The sequence below is a fragment of the Lissotriton helveticus genome, chromosome 1_1, assembly GCF_964261635.1.
Source record: "Lissotriton helveticus chromosome 1_1, aLisHel1.1, whole genome shotgun sequence".
In the NCBI taxonomy this organism is placed as follows: Eukaryota; Metazoa; Chordata; class Amphibia; order Caudata; family Salamandridae; genus Lissotriton; species Lissotriton helveticus.
In genome coordinates this window covers 106,899,340-106,919,743 of record NC_136057.1, presented here as the reverse complement: position 1 = coordinate 106,919,743, position 20,404 = coordinate 106,899,340, and the positions used below count along the sequence as shown (strand labels likewise).

Below are 20,404 nucleotides of genomic sequence, written 5' to 3'. Positions count from 1 at the left end.
CGCATTCCCAGACTAAGGGACGAGAAGATCTTTTTACCGTACTGCTCGTACCTCTTGGATTCCCTGTCTGGCGGCGCCGACGGGAATGCGGTCTGGGAATTGGTGGCCTGGATGACCAGGCTCTCGGGGGTGGGATGGGTGGACAGGAAACATGGGTCGCCCGTGGCTGGGCGGTGGCGTCTGGCCACGTTCCTATCTACGGGCGAACCCATAGCGGGCTTGGAGCAAGTGCCCAGAAGAACGTCGGTCAAGGCCTCATTAGAGGGCAGCAGAGGCTCGGCCGAGCTTGACTGCGGTTTAAGGACCTCAGTGAGGAGGTTAGTCCTCAAGGCCGCGACGGGGAGCTCAAGGCCCAAGGCCTTGGCAGCCCTCATCAACACCACACTGTAGGTTGCCCCCTCCTCCGAAGCCACAGTAGGAGGGGAGAAAAAAACAGTGTCTGGAGAGGTGTCCAGGCCACTGGCCTCCCCAAGGTCTCCTGCCCAGTCCTCATGAGACTGACACTCTCGGGTCAGAGGGTCCTCAGACCCCTCCCAATAACCTTCATCACCCATCTCCTGATACTCAGGGTTTTCAATCAATGGGAAAAAAAGTCAAAGAACTATCCCTGGAGAAGATGATTTAACGGGAAGTTATCTCACTCACTCACACTTAGTATTACAGGTAATATTCAAGTCACTGGTCACAAACTAATTTATACCGTTCACAGTCTTTTTATTAAAAACATATAGATAAAAAATTGTTTCATTACAAAATCAATTCCATAATACATATAAAATTAAAGACATATCATGTTGTGCAATAAATTAAAAATCATATTAAAATATATTCATTTTTATACAGAAGTAAAGCAGAAAAATAGAATACAATTCTGAAGTGTCAACATAATCCTATCTAATTTATAGAACACATTATTTAAGAAAGATGAAGGAATGACAAGTACATTCTATAATGGAATAAACGAAAAAGATGCAAAACCCTACTCTAAAACAACACCTGTTTTTGTTACAGATTTTGAGATTCAATAGCCCTTCCAATACTTCAAATAGATTTCTCGTATTGCAGTATGCCACGTATCGAGAATTTCCTGGGCTTGAATTCTATAAAGCAAAAAGCGTTGACGCGTTTCGGTGTATCTGCCCTTGGATATTGGCACACCTTCCTCAGGACAGTTCGGAATCGTTTGGGGTTGAAAACATGTATCCTTCCTTTCGATAAGGATCTGAATCTTTTCTATTAAACTTTGACCGTTTCCTCGCCCAACTGGACCTTAGACTCGGACTATCGGTGGAAACTGCATGGAGTCGTTAAGGGTATTCACTCGCCCTTACGTCTCGGGAATTGCCCTCCGGATATGGGACTTTTAATTGTTATCTTGATCAATTGTGCACAAGGAGTCCCTCAGAAAATATGGGGTCTTCCCTTCTCCGTGGTTGTCTTTCTTTTGTATAGCTCCCACTCGCCTCTGGATAACGGGTAGTGGGTTATAGATGCTTCGATAGATCTTAGCTATCTTTCAGTCATGGGCAGCCACGGGTACACCCAGTAATGTGTTCTTCTCTGGCTAGCAGAGAAGACGCGCAAGGGTACTGCTACGCAAAAGTTTCCGGATCCAGTCTGACGCCTGGGGATATTCTAAGGTAAGGAATCTAATACTAACGTGTCTCTTTCAGATATATTATGCCGCTGGAGATTTAGCACAAATTATCTTTGGTACCACAACTTACGAATTCAAAGACTAAAGTATACTCATGGGCTGCCTCCACGCCCTTCAGAATTTTTCAAAGACGTCATTTGACTTATCATATAGCCTGTAGTAAATACATTTAACCATAGTGATATATTGGTATTGTGGGGCTGCACAGAAAGAGCATTACAAAACTCTGATGCAAGTATGTCGTTTGCTGAATGATGCAGCCTTAACTCTGAATGCTGACAAATGTGAATTCCACAAGAAAAGCTTGAAATTCTTCAGCCATGTCTTTTGTGATGGGGGTATGAAACCTGATCCATCTAGAATACAAGCATTGTCTACTGCAAATCCCCCACAAGGCATTTCTATCTTACAATTATTTCTTGGAATGGTCAATTACTGTTCTAGATACATACAAGACCTTGCTATGGTCATTGCACCCAAACTAACCAAAAAGTATGTGTCTTTTCATTGGTCACATGAGTGTGAGAAGAATGAATGAATGAATGAATGAATGAATTTAAGTTTATATAGCGCATAGCTACCCTTAGGCCTCCTAGCGCTTATGGACCGAGCGGCAGAGGAACAGCAATGTTAGAACGATGCCTTGAAGAGATGGGTTTTCAGGAGCTTGCGGAAGGCCAACAGAGCGTCCAAAAAAATCAAGCAAACCATTGAGAGCGCCATTGAAACGCCCGACTTTGATCCCAAACTCCATACAGAGGTTGTAGTTGATGCTAGCCCTGTAGGGTTAGGCACAATCCTTGCACAGCACAAGGGACCGCCAAACTGCTTTCAGAGGCATGGGCCAAGTGTCAGTTTGCATTCCTACTCGCCAGAAGTAGGACCTAAAAATAGCTCATCCTGAATTAATCTGACTCGCAAATGCGATCGGTGGAGTGAATTTTTCGAGCCCTGCCCCATCTAAGACAGTGGAGAATTATACACATTTATTGTGAAATCGAGCACACCAACAGCCATGTCTTTAGAGGAAATTGTCACTGCCATGAGCCAATATAGTGGCATGTCAAGATTAAAAGTTGTGGAACCAGTATTCGAGACCTATCACTAATGACAGCGAGTATATGAAGTTCAGAAATGTAAGAGATGAACTTTCAGTAACGCAGGAAGGCCTCATTCTGCAAGGTACACAGACTGTTATTCACCAAAGTTTCTGACAACAAGTAGTCGAATTTGCCCAAGAAGGAGATTGAGGAATAGATGCCAGTAAGAGAGCTCCCGTGATCGAGTCTGGTTTCCGTATCTTGATGAAAGGGTCAAAAAAGAATTGAAGACTTGTCACATATGCAACTGTCTTTCATCTCAAGTTAGTCAGCAATCTTTGATTATGTCACAATCATCATCATGCTTGGGAGAAAATTGCTTTTGATTTTATATGGCCCTCTGGATAACAGACATTATCTTCTAGTTATTGTTGACCAATACTCCCATTTTCCATTGGTAGAAAACCATTTATCCACTACACATGAGCAGGGTTATTCAAAAACTGGATGGCATCTTTGCATCATGACTTGTACCTGCAATCTTAAAATCTGAAGCGACCCGCCTTTTAATAGTCGAGAATTCACAAACGTTCTAAATCATCTCAATATAAAGCATCAAAAAAGCACTCCCCTTTGACCCCAGGCCAATGGTCTGGTAGAACGCCTCAAGAGTACTCCAAAGAAAGATGTTCAGCATTCTGCATTGGTAAAGCTCGACCTCAAAAGTGTTTTGAACACGATTCTTTGAGGGTACCGTTTGACCCCCTCACTCAACCACAGAGGAAACCCCTGCAACTATCATGTTTGGAAGAGCAATGACAACCAAGCTTTCCCAAGGGACTGGGTGTGACCGGGGATACATCTGCATTCATCTGCATGCTGATAGTCTTCTTGGGCTGGGAGAGAGGTGATTCACACTTATATTTGAATAGGTTGTGTCATGCCCCCACTCAAAGGGCTGATTTACCCCCTACGGATTGTCTGGAGCCAGGAATGGGCTACAAGGGATTGTTGCACTCTTCTGAGGGTTCATTTGAAGTCACCCGTTCATCAAAGACATTTTTGAGTATATGGACTGGAGCTCTGATCCCATGTGTTTAGACGCTGCTTGGGACTTGTGACCAGACACTGTTGGCTCTACAAACTGCTCATTGCCATGACAACTGCTGTGCTGGCAAGAGCAACCACTATTTTGACTAACCGCCTTGTTGTGTTGACCTGCTGCTGCTGGGTTGCAGGAGGGACTGCTAATTTGCAACCTAACTGTATGTGCTGTCTGCTGCCTGCCACCTCCTTTTGTGCCTCGAAGTGCTTTCCAAGGGCTTCTTTGCTTGCCCCCTGTTCTCTCGAGATCTCATGGCCATCAAATACCTCATTGCCTCTTTTCTACAAGACTTCTGCTGGGTGAGCCCATTTTACAAGGGCTAGCATGCCGCCAGTGCTCCCTTCTACACCCAGGTAAAACTTTGTGCATTACAGCACAGTGCACCATATCCCTACAGTGCAGCGCTCTGACCAGGGAAGTGCCTTTGTGCATTCTAGGGAAGTGCTCCATGTTTTACAAACTAGCATGTGGTGAGCGTTTTTAGATCTCGGCCTACAGCATTGCTTTAGCAATGCTTGTTTGGCGAGATTATACTAAGGCTTTCAAAAGTCTACCCAAACTGCAGATTAGGTACAGTTCATGTGAGCCAGACGCGTGCACGTCAAACACCATTTGGCAGCCTGTGAGCCTCTCTCCACACTCACACTTCAAAGGAATCCGCTCCCTGGCCCCCCTCCGCGCAATGCCGAGAGCTTGTTGTTTACACACAACACCCCAACTGCTTTTGATCCGGAATCCTCTCCCTGCCCCCCTCAGCGCAATGCCAGAGCTTGTTGTTGCCTTCATTCTCTAGTCAAACTATATGCTTACTGTGTGATTTTTTGACCAATTGATTCCTATGTCGAGGGAATAGAGCAGCCAGAAAACAAACCTAGCTCATTTACAAATCAGTGTTTTTTGAGAAATCTGCAGAGTAGTTAAAAGCACATATAAGGGCTGCCCTCTCAGCCGGCATGATGAATGAAGGAGGCTTCTCAGTCTGAGCGCACTGCCCACTTTAAATGACTGGGAGGCTGGCTTCATAGGAAGGCCTGAAGTTTATTCTCTTCTAGTGTGTTGTAATATTAACATGTGACCTATGACGTCACAGCACCTCTGTTCCTGCGCCGACCATTTGCCGCCTCCTTCACCAGTGAGAGTAGGAATTCTCACCAGGGTCCAATGCACAGCTCGCAGTCCGGGGATGTGTTCTGTAGAGTGACCCTGTAGAGGGCGCTTCTTTTTCACCATCGATATTTCCCCCGGACGCGATACCACTACCAACATCTACAGGGTCCTTTAATTTTCTAACCGCACCCTGCTCCCCTATATCTCTTTATTCCTGTATTCCTGTAACACTCCCTGAATGTCTCCTACCCCTTCCTCTCCTCCATTGCTATTACCCATCCTTAATTTTCACACTCCTCATGCCTTTCCATTGTCCGCTGATGTTTCCATTTCTCACTGAATATCTTCCTTCCACTGTCTCGCTTTTCATCTGCCTTCCTTGTCCCTCCTCTCCCATTGTACCCCTTCACGCACCGGTTATTCCCCATTCTTCCTTTTTCCACCCATCCTTCCTTTTTCTTTAATTACCCTTCCTCTGTATCTCGCTACTCCCACCGATCGCCTCCATTTTCCACATGTAACAATCCGCTACTACCTCACTCTCTCCATTGGCGTAACCATTCTGCAGTGTAACTAGCCCTTCAATTCTCTTTTATGTCCACCTCCTCTGGAGTCTCTCCCTCCCCCTCCCCCTTCTCGCCATCATGTATTTAATAAATGGATCGATCTACTAGATATAGCAGAACTCTCCATGTTGAATCTGCTTAGGCATCCTTTCACAACTTGAAACAATTCTCAGTTTAAGTGCAAAACAATGTAGCACTTTATGTTTAGTGTACAGGTGAAGATAGTCGGACTGCCACTGGACATTCAAAAAGGGTGTTCTACACTCAAGAAAGATTTGCAGCAATATTTTCGTGTGTGGAATTCTCCTATAGAGAGATGGGTGTTGCACTAGTGGGAATGCCATGAAACTGTAAGCGCAACAACCAATGCACATTGGTATTCAAACGCTTTTTCCCTGGACTATTCTGTAGAAGGCATATCATTACCCCTCTCTCTCTACACCCCTCTCTCTCTACACCCCTCTCTCTCTAGCCCCCTCTCTCTCTACACCCCTCTCTCTCTACACCTTTCTCTCGACACCTCTCTCTCTACACCCCTCTCTCCCTACACCCCTCTCTCTCTACGCCCCCTTTCTCTCTAGCCCCCTCTCTCTCTACACCCCTCTCTCTATACACCCCCCTCTCTCCCTCTCTACACCCCTCTCTCTCTAGACCCCTCTCTCTACCCCACTCTCTATATCCCTCTCTCTCTACACCCCCTCTCTATACACCCCTCTCTCTCTATACCTCTCTCTCTCTCTACACCCCTCTCTCTACACCCCTCTCTCTACACCCCTCTCTCTCTACACCCCTCTCTCTCTGCTCCCCTCTCTCTCTCTCTACACCCCTCTCTCTCTCTACACCCCTCTCTCTCTCTGCACCCCTCTCTCTATACACCCCTCTCTCTCTACGCCCCTCTATCTCTACGCCCCCGCTCTCTACGCCCCCTCTCTCTACACCCCCTCTCTCTACACCCCCTCTCTCTACACCCTACACTCTATCTATCGCCCTCACTCTATCTATTAATCGCCCTCACTCTATCTATCAATCACCCTCACTCTATCTATCAATCGCCCTCACTCTATCAATCGCCCACACTCTATCTATCTATCGCCCTCACTCTATCTATCTATCGCCCTCACTCTATCTATCGCCCTCACTCTATCTATCAATCACCCTCACTCTATCTATCAATCGCCCTCACTTTATCTATCGCCCTCACTCTATCTATCTATCGCCCTCACTCTATCTATCTATCGCCCTAACTATCGCCCTCACTCTCCATCTATCACCCTCACTCTATCCATCTATCTCCCTCACTCTATCCATCTATTGCCCTCACTCTATCTAGCTATCTATCTATCTATCTATCTATCTATCTATCTATCTATCTATCTATCTATCTATCTATCTATCTATCGCCCTCACTCTATCTATCTATCTATCTCTCTATCTATCTATCGCCCTCACTCTATCTATCGCTCTCACTCTATCTATCGCCCTCACTCTATCTATCGCCCTTACTCTATCTATTGCCCTCACTCTATCGCCCTCACTCTATCTATCGCCCTCACTCTATCTATCGCCCTCACTCTATCTATCGCCCTCACTCTATCTATCGCCCTCACTCTATCTATCGCCCTCACTCTATCTATCGCCCTCACTCTATTTATCTATCACCCTCACTCTATTTTTCTATCACCTCCACTCTATTTATCTATCACCCCCACTCTATCTATCGCCCTCACTCTCTATCGCCCTCACTCTCTATCTATCACCCTCACTCTATCTATCTATCACCCTCACTCTATCTAGTTATCGCCCTCACTCTATCTATCTATCTATCGCCCTCACTCTATCGCCCTCACTCTATCTATCTCTCGCCCTCACTCTGTCTATCTATCGCCCTCACTCTGTCTATCTATTGCCCTCACTCTGTCTATCTATTGCCCTCACTCTATCTATCTATCGCCCTCACTCTATCGCCCTCACCTTATCTATCTATCTCCCTCACTCTATCTATCTATCGCCCTCACTCTATCTATCTATCGTCCTCACTATCTATCTATCGCCCTCACTCTATCTATCGCCCTCACTCTATCTATCTATCGTCCTCACTATCTATCTATCACCCTCACTCTATTACCCTCATGCTATCTATCGCCCTCACTGTATCTATCGCCCTCACTCTATCTATCGCCCTCACTCTATCTATCGCCCTCACTCTATCTATCACCCTCACTCTATTTATCGCCCTGACTCTATCTATCTATCTATCTATCTATCTATCTATCTATCTATCTATCTATCTATCTATCTATCTATCTATCTATCTATCTATCTATCTATCTATCGCCCTCCCTCACTCTATCTATCGCCCTCCCTCACTCTATCTATTGCCCTCCCTCTATCTATCGCGTCACCACAGCATCACTCAGCACCACCACAGCATCACTCGGGGCACCACAACATCACTATGCTCTACCATACCATAACTGAACGCCACAGCATCACTCGTCACCACCACAACATCACTCAGCGCCACCACAGCATCAATCTGTGCAACCATTCAACAACAACTGGTTCAAATATGTTCTCTCAATGTTTCAAGCTTTATTACAAATGTCACAAGAACATGTTAATATTTCACTTCTGTTCTTGGATTTTCGTCACAATAAAATACACTGAACATAATCTTCACAAAAGTTATTTACAAAAGTTTAAGCTATTGCCATTATAAATTACAATAACTTTTATTTAAGTATTAATTATTAAAAAAGAAATCCATTATTTGTAATATCAATACATCTAAGTCACGTAAATATAACACATATTGTATTACAAATTCTATAGGAGTCACATTTGTGAAAGTTAATACTATTGGAATTGTAAATGACAAAGCTATTAATTTAGCTATTTTCAAAACCAACACATAAATACAAAATTTGTCATTTGCAATACCAATAGCTCAAACTTTCCTAATGCGAGACCTATAGCATTGCAAATGCTTGTTTCTCCAGTGAGAACAGCGTTGTTTCCCCTTGGAGGTGTTGCCAGAGAAACAAACACGTCCTTGAGCCAGCGTGCTCACTGCAGCTGAATTGTATTGTGAACCTCACCCCCGGAGTCTGGCAAGATATCGCCACCATCAGATGAAACCAAGAACAAACTAGTTTGGCCCCTCTGGTCGTGAGACTCGAGGAACAGCCCCCTGAAGACTTGTACTGCTCTGAGGTGGTACAGTGCAGCGTCTAAGGCTGCAGAGCTACATGAGCTGCACAAAGCCTTCAAGGCAGGCCTTTCGACGACACGTTGTCCTGTAACATGTGGCGGGCCAGCATTCTGAGGCTCCTTCCAGCCAGCCTTGCCCTCTGGGTTTAACGCATATACTGCACGAAGCTCTCAATGTCGGGTCCCACTCCTGAGACATGACAACATTGTTAGCAAGTTACAGATGCTGGATTTCAGGTGACCCTGTGAAGGTTGCCCCTATAAAGTCACGGAAAAAAATTAGATCCTGGAGTAAGATGGAAGCAAACCTCCTAATTTCAACCCTGCTCTCCTCTACCCCCCCCCCCAATATGAATGGCATAGATCTGGATCATGATCTTAGGATCTTGAATACCTGGATTCTCGCCGCCATGGACAAACTTGTCCCTGAGCAGTTGGAGAGTCCTAGAACCAAAGGGAGAGGAGCACCTTGGTTTGACGCCTCCCTGAAACAAAAGAAGCAAGCCCTTCGTAAGGCAGAGAGAAAGTGGAGACTCCATTATAGCAAATCTGACGCCGAAACTTTCAAAATCCTGCTCTCTAAATACAAGGCAGACATCTTGGAAAGAAAGGCTGCTTTTTATGAGGGCAGAATTAGGGAGGCTACTAACATACAGCGAGAGACATTTACCATTCTAAGGGAACTCACACAACGTGAAGGGAAAATATCAGTGGACGACCAACCTGACGGTGACTCCTTTCAATCCATCTTCCTCAGGAAGGTACAGGACATCATCACTGACATCAGGACACGGCCAGTCACAACCATGCTGCCTAGCCAGAATGCTCAGGTGCCATCCATGACTTTGAATGGTTTCCCTCCCATTAACGACAAGTGCTTAATGCAACTGGTCGGCCAAACTAAATCAGGCTCTAGCATTGATCCATGTCCCTCCAAAATTTATAAAATGGCTCTGCCAGGCATTCAGCCCCAGGTACTGAGTCTACTGAATTATTCACTTAATTCAGGCTATCTGCCGACTCAGATGAAAGAAGCCAGGGTCTCCCCACTTCTGAAGAAAGCAGGAACGGACACGACAGCCTTAAAAAATTATAGGCCCATCTCACAGTTGCCTTTTCTAAGCAAAATCCTAGAAAAGCATGTTCTCAACACTCTAGCCGGCCATCTGGAAGAACACCATCTTCTTCACACCAGGCAGGCTGGGTTCCGGCCCCAACACAGCACAGAATTAGTCATGGCCTCGGTCGCCGATGAGTTGAGAGTCAGGGCAGATAACAAACAGCCCTGTGCCTTGATTCTATTAGACCTCTCGGCGGCCTTCGACACGGTCAGCCACACCATCTTGCTAGACCGTGTCGCGAATTTGGGGATCACAGGCCAGGTGCTAAAGTGGCTAGAATCCTTCCTGTCAGGTCGAACCCAGAGAGTGCAGCTAGGAGCCCAACTGTCTGAGATCCGCGACGTGACCTGGGGAGTGCCCCAGGGGTCGGCTCTATCCCCCCTGCTTTTTAACATCTATTTACAACCATTGGTGGAGGAGCTCATGCGTATGAACTGCGAAATTTTCAATTACGCAGATGATACTCAGCTCTTAGTCCGGCTGGATAACACCAAAGAGGCCCAGGAATCAGTGAGGAATCTGCTCTCATTTACAGTCAACTGGATGACTAACAATCTGTTGAAAGTAAATGCTGACAAGACGGAGGTGCTGGTGATTAGCAACAAAGAGGATCCCTGGAGTGACCTGTACTGGCCCCCCGAGCTAGGAACCACTCCATCTCCTGGCCCTGTGGTAAAAAGCTTAGGCTTAAGGATCGATGCAGATCTCTCAATGGCCCCTCAAGTTTCTGCTGTGGTCGGATCCTGCATTGGTGTGTTGAGGCAATTGCGAAAGCTAGTCCCCATTCTATCCGCCTCCACCCTGCAATCCATCGTATCCGCCACAGTTATCTCGAGGCTTGATTATGGGAATGCCTTATTCCTAGGCTTACCACAGAAGCTGTTGAGGAAGCTGCAGGTAATTCAAAACGATACAGCCAGGTTGATCTATTCTTTGCCGAGAAACTCGCACGTAACCCCACTGCTGCAGAAGCTGCATTGGCTCCCAGTGAAGTTCCGAGTGCAGTTCAAATGTCTCTGTGTGGCCCATAAGGCACTCTTTGGGAAAGCCCCAGAGTACATTAAGCAACGTTTAAAGAGGTACATTCCTGGGAGGTCATTGCGCTCAGGAACAACTTCCAACTTGTTTCAACCTAGGTTCAAATTAATGACCAAAGGAGGCAGGGCCTTGTCTGTGCTCCTTCCACAATTGTGGAACGCGCTCCCATCCACCCTGAAAGAGGAATCGCAGCTTCTACCTTTCAGAAAGAAACTAAAAACTTATCTTTTTAGAAAGGCCTTTATGACATCATAGGAGGCGAAACAATTGAGGTTCTAGGGTCATTAGTGTGTTATGTTCTTTCTGGTAAGCGCTTAGAGACCGGCGGTGATAGGCGCTATACAAGTAATCCCTAACATAACATAACATAACATAACAGATGCCCTGAGGACAGTGACCCTGCACCCACAAAGGTACTGTGAGGCGGGTTGGGTCCAGAAGAGTGGTAAAGCCGCCTGCTCTCCTTCACGGGTGGCTTGGTTTCCCTTGGGCAAAGAGATGCGATTCAAGCGTCCTGACGGACTCCAAATTCGCAAGAGCGTGAGGGGCATTTCTTGTACAGAATTGTCTCTGCTCTGGAGATTACCTCAAGAATGGTGCAGGGCCGTCCATAGAGGAGAACTGCTGGAAGACTCAAGCTCAATTACTGTTTAGCGTTTAGTAGGTGCTCCTGCGCCCTACCTTTGGTTTCTAAATGCAAACACTTCAACCACGTTCACTATAGTTACCATATGAAGTGTAATAGGAGCGCAGGTGCGCTGTGACCTATGTTTTCATAGTAATTTGTGTTTTTCTCTGTCAAACCTGCATTATTTGCACTAACGGTGTGATTTAAGTCATTTTGGTCTTGTGTGATGTACAATATAGAATTTATTTTTACATAATCCTGCGTGGATTCCCTTTTTTATTTACCCACTGTGTTGCTGCGCTAGTGTGTTGCACAAATGCTCTGCACATTGCCTCTTTAAACTAGCCTGACTGCTCTGCGCCATGCTACCAGAGGGTGAGCGCAGGTTATCTCGGGTGTGTATCTGGCTTACCCTGACTAGAGTGGTGGATTCTGCCTGGCTTAGGTGCCTACCCTAGCCAACCAGAAACCCCAAGTCCAACAGTGGTTCTTGTGATTCACTTGATTTCCCAGCATGCTCCTGCTGCAGAACTAAGTCACCGCACTTTGTGTAGGACTAGCCACCATTTGTGTCTCAAAGGGAAGTATGACTCTTTTTCTTAGAATTTTTTTTTTTCCCCATGAATTGTAACTGTTCACATCTCCATATTATAACAATTCAGCTTTTTCAAGAAATATTTTTCATGTGTAACTGTCAATGTTTTTTCTATTTTGCAGCACAACAATCACATCTGGAAAGTATGAATGGGAAAGAAAGCCATAAAGGTTCCGGAGGAAAGATGAATATAACTCAAAATATCTACTTAAGAAAATGGCGCAGAATGCACATGAGGGAGAGACGCTTTGCTTGTAATGTGTGTGACAAAGGATTTATCAATGAGACACTTCTTGTGAGGCACAAAAAAGGACACACCAGCCTCAGGCCATATCCCTGTGAAACGTGTAAAAAGTGTTTCACTCAAAAGGCAACTTTTTTACAGCATCAAAGAACACACACAGGAGAGAGGCCTTATCACTGCACAGTGTGTTCCAAGTGCTTTGCTTATAAGAAAGGCCTTGTACGGCATCAACACGTACACACAGGAGAGAGACCTTATCACTGTACTGTATGTGCCAAGAGCTTCACTCAAAAGCAAATTCTCCATGAGCATCAACGCATACACACAGGAGTAAAGCCTTATCGCTGCACTGTGTGTGAGAAGAGCTTTTCTCAAAGGACAACCCTTGTGCTGCATCAAAGAACACACACAGGAGAGCAGCCTTATCACTGCACTGTGTGTTCCAAGCGCTTTGCTTATAAGGGAAGCCTTGTACATCATCAAAGAACACACAGTGGAGAGAGGCCTTATCACTGCTCTGTATGTGCAAAGAGCTTCACTCGAAAGAAAGTTCTTCAGGAGCATCAACACATACACACAGGAGAAAAGCCTTATCACTGCACCTTGTGTGAGAAGAGCTTCAATCAAAAGGCAAATCTACTACAGCACCAAAGAAAACACACCGGAGAGAAACCTTATCATTGCACTGTGTGTTCCCAGCGCTTTACTTATAAGGGAAGCCTTGTACATCATCAAAGAACACCCACATGTAAAGCGCTCTGATACCTCTGGGTTTTGCCAGTGCTGTATAAAACTTTTAAAATAAATAAACAGTGGAGAGAGGCCTTATCACTGCTCTGTATGATTAAAGAGCTTCACTCGGAAGAACGTTCTTCAGGAGCATCAACTCATACGTAGAGGAGAAAAGCCTTTTCGCTGCACTGTGTACGAGAAGAGCTTCAATCAAAAGGTGCATCTACTAAAGCACAAACTAATACACACCTGAGGGAGACTTTATCACTGCACTGTGTGTTCAAAGAGCTATTCCCAGAACGGAGGCCTTGTACGGCATCAAAGCATACACACATGAGAGAAGCCTTTTAACTGCACTGTGTACGAGAAAAGCTTAAATCAAAAGTCAAGTCTCGTAATACCAAACACACAGGAGAGAAACCTTATCACTGGGAAGTGTCTTCCAAGCGCTTTTCTCAGATCAAAGGCATCAAAGTGCACACACAGGAAAGAGGCCTTATCACTGCACTGTGTGTGGGAAGAGCTTTACTGGTAAGGCACATCTTCTACGGCTCCGAGGTTTACACTCCAGTGAGAGGCCTCATCGCTGCACTGGGTGTGAGAAGAGCTTTACTCGAAAGGCACATATGCAACGGCACCAAATAATACCCACTAAACTGAACCCTATCACTGCACAGTTTATGCCAGAAACTTCATTCAAAACGAACGTGTCTACAACACCAATTAATACAAACAAGATAGAGGCATTTTCACTGTAACAATATTTTTTCCTGCTTACCCCAAAGTAAGTTTTACTGGAATGTTGTAACTTTGCGAGGGCTTATAGTCATAAATTCCTAATGGCCAGTGTTCCCTGTAGGGTACGTGCATTTAGTGTAATAACCCTGAGCGCACAAACTCCGTTGCGAAGCGCATACACTTCACACATCACTGAGGCACCATTTGCAGCTCTTGCTTTTAAAAAGCGAGCAGCGTGGAAAAAAAGATCTCTTGCGTTAAGGAGCACAAAGAGCAGATCTTGGGCCTAGCAACATACCACAGCGGAAGAGGGGAGAACGTTGCAGCGTGCCTCTTAAACGGCAGGTATCGGGTTGCCGAGGGTCACAAGTTTTGGAGCATCTTTCTTCTTCGCATGCCGTTTGCTGCACTAGTTTCTGAGAGAGGCTGCAGGGCTTTACAGGCAGCTGTGGCTCTCCGGGCGTAATCCGCCACTTGCAGATTATTTTTTTTTTTAAAGTCCATGCACTAATTAGCATTGTTTGGTATTTAAGGGCATGATGTGCGGCATACTGATGTTTAAGTCCCAGTTAAAAGTGTTCAAAAGGCAAGCACTCAGTGCATAATTGTTTGCCTGTGCTAAACTTATTTAGAGAAGTCATTTCTGACCCTGCCGCAAGCATGCCAAGTCATATGTGCCCCCAGTGAGGCAGCATCATTAAGATGAGTCATTTTTCCGGCCTAGACCTGGGCTCTGTAATTGCAGCTCTGGTCACCTGTGAAGCGTGATTGCGAGCAGCCGTACAAGAATGTAAGGAGATATGATCGGTAACCAATCACATCCTACCTACCTCCTTTAAAGAGGCACGCGTCAGACCCCTGATAAAAAAACCTGGGGCAGATCCAACCAGCCTGAAGAACTACAGGCCAATCTCCCAGCTGCCATTTCTGGCAAAAGTACTAGAACAGCACGTGCTAAAATCCCTGTCATCCCTCCTGGAATCTCACCATCTCCTCCAGGAGCGGCAAGCTGGTTTCCGTGCCCACCATAGCACGGAACTAGTAATGCTGTCTGTACTAGATGAGCTCAGATGCATGGCTGACAGTTAAAAGCCAAGCGCCCTGATATTACTAGATCTATCAGCGGCGTTTGATACTGTCAGCCATGCACTGCTTCTGGGTAGATTGGCCAGGTTTGGGATAGGAGAGCAAGCCCTCAAATGGTTAACAGCCTTCTTGTCGGGGAGGACGCAGAGGATCCAGCTAGCAGATCAGGTCTCTGATGTGGGTACCTTAGCTTGTGGAGTCCCGCAGGGTTCTGCGCTTTCTCCACTCTTATTTAATCTTTATCTACAGCCATTGATAGAGTCCCTGGCAAACATGAACTGTAAAGTTTTTAACTACGCCGATGATACTCAGCTGCTGCTGAGTATCGACAACACACTATCGGCTCAGTCCAAGGCTCAAGACATATTACGTTTTACAGTAAATTGGATGTCGTCCAACCTATTGAAAATCAATCCAGACAAAACGGAGGTTCTAGTAGTTTCAACCTCCGCCTCCCCCTGGAATGATTTGTTTTGGCCACAAGAACTTGGACCTACTCCAAAACCGTGCCCTAGTGTCAAGAGCCTCGGTATGAAAATCGATCAGGAACTCTCGATGACTAACCAAGTGTCCGCTGTAGTTGGTTCTTGTACCAATTTGATCAGGCAACTGCGTAAGCTCGTCCCCCTACTCTCAAGGAACATGCTTAGAACCATTGTCTCAGCCACAATAGTGTCTAGAATTGACTACGGCAATGCGTTATACCTTGGCCTCCCAAAAAATTCCATCAACCGTCTTCAGGTTATTCTGAATGACGCAGCGCGTTTGATATTCGGAGTGCCGAGGCGGACTCATGCCTCCCCCTTGCTTTATAGGCTACATTGGCTGCCTATAGTACAAAGAGTCGCATTCAAGAGTATGTGCATCTGCCACAAAGCAATCCACGGACAGGCGCCAGCCTATATAAAAGACAGGCTTGAAATATACGAACCTAAGCGCGCCCTGCGATCGTCCGGTTCTTTTTTGCTATCTTGCCCACGCTTTAAGCTGGCAACAAAAGGAGGCAGATCCTTTTCAGTTCAGGCTCCGATCATCTGGAACAAGCTACCGGAGGCGCTTCGTAGAGAACCCAACCTCCTCCACTTTAGGAAGTCCCTGAAGACCCTACTCTTCAAAGACGCATTTACACCTCAGTAATCGGCTACTAGCTTCAGACACTCTTATACTTTCATCTTGTTTCTTGTTGCTGTACTTGGTCAGAAGCGCTTTGAGACCTGCCGGTGAGCTGGCGCGATACAAAACCCAGTTACAAATTACAAATTATTTCTTTATAAATGTGCTGAGTCTTTCTCACTGCTAGTTGATTCTATTGTACCAACCGAATATAGGATTCATTTACCACCTCGCTCACGCCATTACATGAGGGCACAGCCGCAACGCTATCACACCGCCTTACAAAACCCATACTAAACTACTACTTACACGTCACAACAACTTTGAGCTCAAAGCTAGGGCTCTCAGCACAGCCCCCTATTTGCAGATGCCAAAGTCCCAACAAATCGAAGCCCGTAGCCCCTCTGCAGCGCACAGAGGTACTCGCCTCGCAGAACGGACTTGCTTCCATCTTCAGCCCAGGTGCTGCTCGCTCTTTGTGGTTCCTGATTAACGTTGGAGCTGCAGAAAAAAACGTGGGCTCTTTTCCCTTCCCATCATACCTTTTCCCACATATGTTTAAGAGTTAGTAGTTGAACTGTGTTTATTGCAGATGTATGCAGACATCTTTTCCTAATTAATCCTGCTGTATCTTGCATTGCAATGGGTTCGAGTCAGCATTCTGTTAATTTAAGATCCCCTTCTATAGGGCGCACATTTATTTTTGTGTCGCTCTGTAAGCTCTACAGCGCTCAGGCTTCGGTAGTGAAGAGTGCTGCCGCAACCAACTGGAAAGCAGCAAACCCACCAAGCAGCCCCGTATCTCTGAGTGCCGCCAGGTATAACTTGATTTACCTCGTGTAAGAAGTAAGTATTGTGTCCAGACTGATTTTTTAATTTCTTTTTTTCATCCCAGCCCTTTTTTGCTTTTCTCATTCGAAGAATCCAAAATAAAACAAGACTTAGGGCAGGATGTACTAGCATCAGGAATACCGATTTCCTAATTGTGATTCTCTCTGAGTCGCAATTTGGAAATCGGAAATCCTAATGTATGAAACTCTTTTGAGTTTCATTAGCGATTGCTAGCGAGTGACAAATAGACCTACCTTGTGCATATTAGTGTGGTAGGTCGCAATTTGAGACCCATTAGGAATCACAGCCATCACAGAGATGGCAGCCTGCTGAGGACAGCAGGCCGCCATGTCTATGATTGGTTTTTAGTAAAGCAGTCTGTTTTTTTTTTTTTTTAATGCAGCCCGTTTTCCTTAAAGGATAATGGGATGCATTTAAAATGAAAAAAAATAAGCTTTTTCGTTTAATTTTTTAAGAGTAGACAGTGGGGTCCGTGGGACAGCTGCCTGCTCTTAAAAATATTTGTTATCCTTTCTTCAAAGGACCCCTATCTATTTGTAAATGGGTTACCACCTCCTTCAAGGAGTCAGTAAAATGTGACCTTAATTCGGTCGCAAAACTTTCATACAGCCCATTTGGATTTAGTAATTGGAAGAAATGCTGTAAACACGCTCCTTTTAAATACCAAATCACAAACGTAAATTGCGAGTAGGTAGCGTGTTACCGAATTACAATTTGTATTTGGTACATTTGAAAAAGCATTTTTGCGGTTGGACGTTTCCGACTGCAAAAATGCTTCGCACAAGTGGCCCCTAATGATTTATTCCCCCAGCAGCAGAACTAGCCAATAGGGCACTAAACTAATGGTGCCGCGTCAGCTTTGCACGTGTGCAGCAACAGCGGTGGCTTGAGCACTGCCACTTAGTTAAAAAAAAAAAATTGTTGGAAGAGGGTGGTCCCTGGGTGGCAGCGATGGGTACTGCTGACCACACAGGGGCCTCTCCCTCCCAGGAACTTTGCCGAGCGTTTGGGGTCTGACGCTCACATGTGAGGGTTAGGCATTTATAGTTGCACACAGAGAGATCCCACTATACCACAGAAGAACAACACACCAGTTAATTATAGGTCAAAGAGGTTCTTTATATAACAGTTGTCATCGAGATTAAAAGGTCCACAAGTACACTACGTTGTCATGATAGGGAAGGGGGCATCCCTCGGCACGAAGGATCCAGGGGATAGTCTGAACAGGATATAGCTGCGATAGGCTCTCAGTACTCACGGGCCGAAAGTCTCTCGCCCGGGTCGGTCTCGCAAGACCGTGAAGATTAGCAGTGGTGGGGCCGGCTGGCGACTGGCTCTCAATCCTTGAACCACGGGGGTATTGATGGAAGGCTGCTGCGGGCGTATCAGGCGTACGGCTCCCAATCCTTGAGCCGCGTGATACGAAGGTGCCCATGCGTGAGGCGTACCCAGTCTACAGCCCGCACTCCTTGGTCGGGGTAACTGGGCAGCCGCGCTGCGTACTGGCGGATGCGTCCAGGAGTCCGAGGTGTACTTGCCGGGTGAAGGTCACGGATGCGCACCAGCGGGTGCGACCAAGAGTACGAACCGTACTCGCAGGATGCGGATCACGGAGGCGCACCAGCGGGTGCGGGCACGAGTACGAACCGTACTTGCAGGATGCGGATCACGGAGGCGCACCAGCGGGTGCGACCAAGAGTACGAACCGTACTCGCAAGCTGAAAATCACAGTTGCGCACCTTCGGGTGCGTGCAGGGGTACAGAGCGTACTGGCAGCTGCGAATCCACGAGGCGCACCAGCGGGTGCGGGCACGAGTACGGCCGTACTCACAAGATGGAAATCACGGTTGCGCACCGGCGGGTGTGTGCAGGGGTACAGAGCGTACCGGCGGCTGCGAATCCATGAGGCGCACCAGCAGGTGCGGGCACGGGTACGAGCCGTACTCACAAGGGAGAGCCGCGACGAAGTCAGCAGGACTCTGGGGGGTTCAAGTGGCAGAGCCGCGACAACGTCAGTAGGGCTATGGGGGTCCGAGTTGCAGAGCCGCGACAACGTCAGCAGGGCTCTGGGGGTCCGAGGCAACCGAGCCGCGACGAGGTCAGCAGGGCTCTCCAGGTTCCGAAAAGACAGCTGCAGCCAGTGGGGAAGGGCCTTCAGTTATAGGGCCTCCCCCTCTTTGAAGTGCTTTGATCGGGCCAGGTGGTTCCTGGGGGTTCTCGTCCTGATTGTCCCGGCTTCCTGCCAGCTAGCACCTCGCTTTCCTCACGTTGGTGGCAGGGTCATCAGACAACCAGCGGGGAGTGGAGCCGGCCTCGTGGGAGACAGGACGTTTTGCCAAAACTACTCCACCCACCTCACTTAGCGCCTGCAGGCTAACACCAGGCGGGGAGATCACTTGGCAGGAGGTTTCGGGCTCCCATAGTTTAGTGTTGGGGGTAGGGAGTCAGGGATCCTACAGGACCGGGCTTGTCCTAAACTGGGGGGTGCTATGGGTCTTTGCTGGTTGTGGGTCTCAGGGTCCCTTGGGATGGGGACGCTACTCTGGAGTTTCGGTTGCTTCTCCGGGGTCGGATAAATCTGTGGGGACAGGGGTTAACTTACTAGCATGAGGCCTCACACAGTGTTCTGGGGTGGAGCATGAGGGAGTTTTAGCAGGGAGAATGGGGCCTAAACGGGGGTTTATGGGAGAAGGATGTAAGGGGGCCCACGCCAATGAGGTCAGGTCTAACATAATTCATCACTGCAATCATTCATTTATTTGTGCTCTCATGATTAAAGATGTCTCTTTCAGCCTTAGGCTTGGAGATAATGGGCCTGATTCACAGAACTAACTTCAGACAATATCCTAAACTTACTACTTTTGATATTCACAGAATGGATTTACGAATACTAACTTTATGTCCGCACTCGGGCCGGTGATTCCGACTGGTGGCAGAGACTTAGCCACGGCTGAAATCTCCAGAAATGGGCCAGAATCTGCCCCTGCTGTACTTGGTCCATCCATCACACACTCCTGCTGGTGCTTGCTGACTCTTTATGCCTTTGTGCACTTTACCATTGGTGCAGCAGGTGCAGTGACACAGGGCCCAGGGCTGTGAGGGGCCCGTAGAACCTTTTAAATTACTGTATATTAGCAGCCCAACAATAGTCAAATAGATGATTTCCTTTGCTTGCACCTGAGCTCATGGCATCCTGGTCTTTCCACAAATATGCATAAACCCGAGCAGGACGTTCCTGCTAGCACTGATGGAGGGCTGTACGTTTTGGAAGGAGAGTCGATCTCTCAGGACCATGCTCAGATAAAAATGATCATTATTACGAGTCTCTGCACTGCCGACGCCTGAGCAGCAGGAACCCTTCGTCTACCTCTTCTTGGTTCATGCAGGACTTCATTCTACCTAAAACAAGTTTCCTGTATGTTTCATTTAACAACACAGTTTGCTTCCTAAATACAACGGCAAAGTTAGATTTTAGTGGGATGAACAGCACAAGGATTATACCTGCAAGTGTTTTGGAAACAGAAAACAGACACACATACGCATCAACCCTTTTAACAATATCCACACATGTC

General features: G+C 46.7%; 1 protein-coding gene across 3 annotated transcripts in view; it reads left to right on the top strand.

Annotated features, from left to right (window-relative positions):
• The window catches only part of LOC144767985 (uncharacterized), a 101,670-nt gene that overhangs the window by 45,263 nt on the left and 36,003 nt on the right, over positions 1 to 20,404 (top strand). Inside the window, exon 3 of one of the 3 annotated variants that reach the window (XR_013598408.1) lies at positions 12,190 to 13,574. Coding sequence is in view for 1 of the 3 variants with exons in the window: in XM_078651370.1 (XP_078507496.1) it covers positions 12,190 to 13,073 (884 nt within the window). In the remaining 2 variants the exon portion in view is untranslated. Of the gene's footprint in view, positions 1 to 12,189; positions 14,090 to 20,404 lie in introns of those variants that run through there. The other 2 variants (XR_013598403.1, XM_078651370.1) reach the window with 2 other exon arrangements.